The sequence below is a fragment of the Pelobates fuscus genome, chromosome 10 (assembly GCF_036172605.1).
Source record: "Pelobates fuscus isolate aPelFus1 chromosome 10, aPelFus1.pri, whole genome shotgun sequence".
NCBI lineage: Eukaryota > Metazoa > Chordata > Amphibia > Anura > Pelobatidae > Pelobates > Pelobates fuscus.
Window position 1 is genome coordinate 70,119,223 of NC_086326.1, and position 4,978 is coordinate 70,124,200.

At 38.7% G+C, this 4,978-nt stretch overlaps 1 protein-coding gene across 1 annotated transcript; it reads right to left on the bottom strand.

Annotated features, from left to right (window-relative positions):
* Positions 1 to 3,047: 3,047 nt before the first annotated feature.
* LOC134574977 (D(1C) dopamine receptor-like) lies at positions 3,048 to 4,728 on the bottom strand. Its single transcript, XM_063434088.1, has one exon. It carries the CDS (start codon positions 4,443 to 4,445, stop codon positions 3,048 to 3,050), a length of 1,398 nt encoding a protein of 465 aa, XP_063290158.1. The 5' UTR covers positions 4,446 to 4,728.
* Positions 4,729 to 4,978: the final 250 nt, after the last annotated feature.

Sequence of the window (4,978 nt, forward strand, 5' to 3'; positions counted from 1 at the left end):
AAAACTACCACAACAAGAGGACATAGCCTTAATTTAGAGGTACAAAGTTTTAAAAATAATATCAGGAAGTATTACTTTACTGAGAGGGTAGTGGATGCATGGAATAGCCTTCCAGCTGAAGTGGTAGAGGTTAACACAGTAAAGGAGTTTAAGCATGCGTGGGATAGGCATAAGGCTATCCTAACTATAAGATAAGGCCAGGGACTAATGAAAGTATTTAGAAAACTGGGCAGACTAGATGGGCCGAATGGTTCTTATCTGCCGTCACATTCTATGTTTCTATGTTTCTATAATCTCCAGAACAACTACAGCTTACTGTAGTTGTTCTGATGGGTATAATCATTCCCTTCAGGCTTTTTGCAGTAAACACTATACTTTCAGAGAAAATTCAATGTTTACATTACAGCCTAGGGATAAGTCAACTGGCCACCCGTCAGGTGGCTGCTAGTGGTGCTTCCTGGGGCAGTGCTGCACACATTCAGTGTCTCTACTCTCTGCATGGAGACACTGAACTTTCCTCATAAAGATTAATTGATTCAATGCATCTGTTTGGCTTGTGCTGGCTCTGCCCCTGATCTGCCTCCTTGATAAGCTCAGCCAATCCAATCCAAGGAGGCAGATCAGGGGCAGATCCAGCAGCAGCAGATTGAAGTAAATGTAAGATTTTACTATAATTAGGGGGCAAGGAGGGGCCAGGGGGAGGGTTAGATGGTGATTTTAACACTATAATGTCAGGAATATGTGTTTGTGTTCCTGACCCTTTAGTGTTCCTTTAAAAGGGTATAGAGGAAAATCGGTAAAACAGCTTGGTTTTTATGTCTTGCTAAAGGTAACTTAATTAATTGTTTGCATATGATATTTTTTTTTAAATGGAAATGTTTGCTCTTGGCACAGGTATGAAACTAGAGAGAGAAACAATGCAAAAAATAAAAAAAGGATTACATAGAAAAAAAAGTATATTTTTCAAAACCATGTTACAACACAGTGTGCTCACATTAGACAATATTATCCCCTGCTCTGTAAATTGAACTTTGATCACACACAGGAAGCTGCTGTACAATCTAACAGGCAATTAACTGAGCAGGAGAAAATAACTCATTTTTAAACTTATGTTTTTGCATTGTGTGCTTAATTTAAACCTCTTTTTTAGTAAGTGTGTAGGGAGGCTGGGTGAGTCACAGCCAGATGAGGTGTGGCTAGTGCTATATAAACACACTGATTTAACTCCTAAATGTGAGAGAATTGAGCACTGAGACTGCAGGGGCATGATCTGTACATCAAACCAACTTCATTAAGCTGAATTTGATTTGGTTTCTTACAAGGTCATTTAACTTAGTTGCCAGAAGGTGAATTTTAATAAAATGTAGGGGCAAACTGAGAGGCAGTTTGTAGTGCACCACATGCTATATGTGTCCGTTTTCTGGTGTATGCCTTGTATGAGGCTGTTGTTATGATGGTACCTCAAAAAAATCTTTTTTTTCTAAATTCCCACAACAAATAACTTTTTAAAAATTGTTCTCTATCCTTTTTTGATCACAAACAAACAGGCAGATGTTTGGGTCCATCATTTTCTAGAAAACACTACAATTGAGGCAAACTTCATAAATTGTTTGTTGAAGAAACATTAGCCTCATTTATTTACACATATATATATATATTTATAAACCTGCATTTTTCAACTTCTGAAACATCTGAGCCGGATTACCTGCTATTATTTACAGTCTGTTCCCCACGTTCTTGGAGAATAGACAAGAAAGTAATCCCCTTTCACTGCAGTTTTTTTTTTTGTTATAGAAAACCAAAAACATTTGAAGCATGGAATATATATTCAACATGTGGACATAGGATAAACAGCAGTATTATGCTTAGATAGCTGCTCATTAGCGGAAAACCAAACCTTTTAAATCAACACAATTATATTTTTTTATTCGCTTAGTCCATTAATTAAATACTAGAGATACAATATTTAATGGATTATATGGTACCTCTTATAACATCCCTGAAATATGATCATAGAAGTAGAAAAACAGCATTCTTGTAATTTATTAGGCTTGATATAAAAAAAAAATAACATCTTTATGGGTATATTTAGAGACCTGTTTGCATCTATGGCAATGAAACAACCTAAAATGCCATAATACATGACTATTTGAGATGCATTTGTGTATGCTCTGATCTCTCTTTTTTTTTTTTTTTTTTGCCAAGTCAGTTTTTTCACCTTTCCAGATGTTTGTGCATATATCTCATTACCTTTGCATTGAAGTAAAACTATACACAAAATCACACCCACTCAATATCAGATTTACATCTGTATATTTAACACCATGGTAAAAAAAAATATAATCACAGGAGCATAATAAATAATTTGTCAATTACCACTAAAGATAGAATATCAAAATAATTAGATCACCAGAATCATCAGTATCCCTCGCCCCAGTCTTTTATATGCATTGATGGTTTTATATTAAAAAAAAGCTAAGTCCAAACAGCCTTAACAATGTGAAACATAGGTGTTAATATGCAAAACCAGCCATGAAGGCTATAGACTGATTTCTGTTAGAAAAACAAGTATTAGTGACCTTTCTAGTCTACGCTGCTCATACAAGACGGAATGGCATCCCACCCACAGAGCAAATCTGCTTTCCTGTTTTCTTCCAATTATGAATGTCGAGGTGGGACAATAAACACTAGCTAGCAAGGTAAGTTAACAAACACCATAGAAACAGACAGTGCTCCATCCCTGAGTTTTATCTCTTGGAACAAAAGGATTTTTTCACAATCAATAATTATTTTTATTAGGACCCTCTAATTATTGCAAAAGGTCCTAACCTGCAAGGACAACACATTACAGCATGTATTGAATACCAAATGAATGACACCCAAAAATGGAAACAAATTATGTCACTACATGCCCTTTGGAAGGATGAGTTAAGTTATTGAATAGGCCATGTCTACGTAGCAGCTGCCATTAGATATTTAGCTTATCAGGTCTACTGATGTATTGAAGTTCTAAATTCTATAAAGTCTTGAGATAAATTTAAATAAAGCTAGTACAATTTATTAGTATATTGTCTGCCTTCCTCTTCTAGAGCATGTGAAGGACATTCAATTGGCCCTGCAGATGTAAACGGGGTAATTGTCTCCAGAGAAATCTCTGCTTCACATTCAAACTGGACACTGTTTGGTAAAAGTAGGTTTTTGTGGTTTCTGATCCCGTGGGAGTTGGAAGTGACTGAACCTTTGTCAAAACAAGGTCCTTCCAAGTCATCGTGTTCTTCAGTTACCACATTGGGAAGCTGGGAGCTGTTGAAGTTTGCAGGGGCATCTTTTTGAAAGGTGGTGTCATGATGATAGGAAACCAACTCATTGCTGAAGTTCACAGGTTCCACATTGGAGTTTGAGCATAACTTATTACATCCAAGGATTGTGGTGAATGCTTTCCTAAAGTCTGCATTGAAAGCATAAATCACAGGATTCAGAGAAGAATTGGCCCAGCCGAACCACACAAATATACTGAAGGTAGTCTCACTAACACATGGTGGGTCTGGCTCATTGAGCCCTGGAAGACCAGTATGACAGAATGGGACCATACAATTCAGAACAAAGAAGGGCAGCCAGCAAAAAACAAAGACTCCCATGATAATAGACAATGTCTTGAGTACTTTGGTCTCCTTTCTGAAGGAGGTTTTTAATGAGTTTTCATGAGGACAGTCTGGGTGACAGCTTTGAGCATGTTCCACTGCCCTCTCCAAAGAAGATATTCTCCTAATTTGAGTTTGAGCAATCCTATAGATCCTAGTATATGTTCCTATCATGATAGCTACTGGGATATAAAAGCTGATAAGAGAAGAGGAAATGGCATATGTCCTGTTTAGGCTTGAGTCACAGTTCTCGGTCTGGTTGGTGACATTAAAGTTATCGTCCACCTCTTCGGATTTGTGCCAGCTGAGCTGTACTGGTATGAAGGAGATCAGGATGGACAAAGTCCAGGCTACACCAATCATGATGAAAGCCACCCTTTGAGTCATCTTCCTTTCATACCTAAAGGGGCTTGCTATTGCCCAGTAGCGGTCCAAGCTGATAATGCAGAGGTTGAGAATGGATGCAGTAGAGCACATTATGTCAAATGCTATCCAAGTGTCACAAAATTTTCCAAAGAGCCAGTAACCAGCCACCTCAGTTACTGCTTTCCAGGGCATCACCAGCAGAGCCACAAAGAGGTCTGAGACCGCTAGAGAGATAACAAAAAAGTTGGTCACCTTGGACCTCAGGTGCCTAAACTTGATGACTGCCAGACATACCAAAGTATTCCCCAGGAGAGTAGACAGGATTAGCAGGGAGAGGAGCAAGCCAGTGAGTGCTCTGACACTCAGGTCTGTGTTCCCCAATTCTAGATCTTTTTGCAACACATGAATGGTTACATTGTAGGCAGAGAGGTTTTCCATTAGGAGGGCACCAGTCTTGCAGTGACCCCTTCTGTGTAGCACTTTGTATACAGAGCATGCACACCCGTAAAATCAGCTGCCCCTTTAGGAACATGACATACCTTAGATTACCTTCTCAATGCACCTCTTCAGCCAGCTTCAAGCAACATTGTATTCTGCCAGGGATCTGGGCTCAATGTAGAGTAAGCCTCTAGTGCTCAGCAGCATTATCTGTTTTGAGAGAAGAGAGGGAAAAAAACTCTTATCGGACGGAAAAACTCATTTTAAGCCTCTGATTTGCTCTTTCCCCTGCATGATTTATTTTTATTTGAATATAAATATAGTCTCTCAGGCAAAAAAAAAAAAAAAGCCCAAACTGCTCTTTACCAGTAATCCGTGAACATTTTAGCACCTTCCCCACTTCCCTGCAGGCTTCCAATGGGAGTGAATGGGCATGTGATGTCCTAATGATTCCATCACAAGAGAATGCATGTTGAAGTCATCCTGTCTGTGTAAGTCCCAGGTGTGAAGAGTCAGGACGTTTGCTGGCTGCT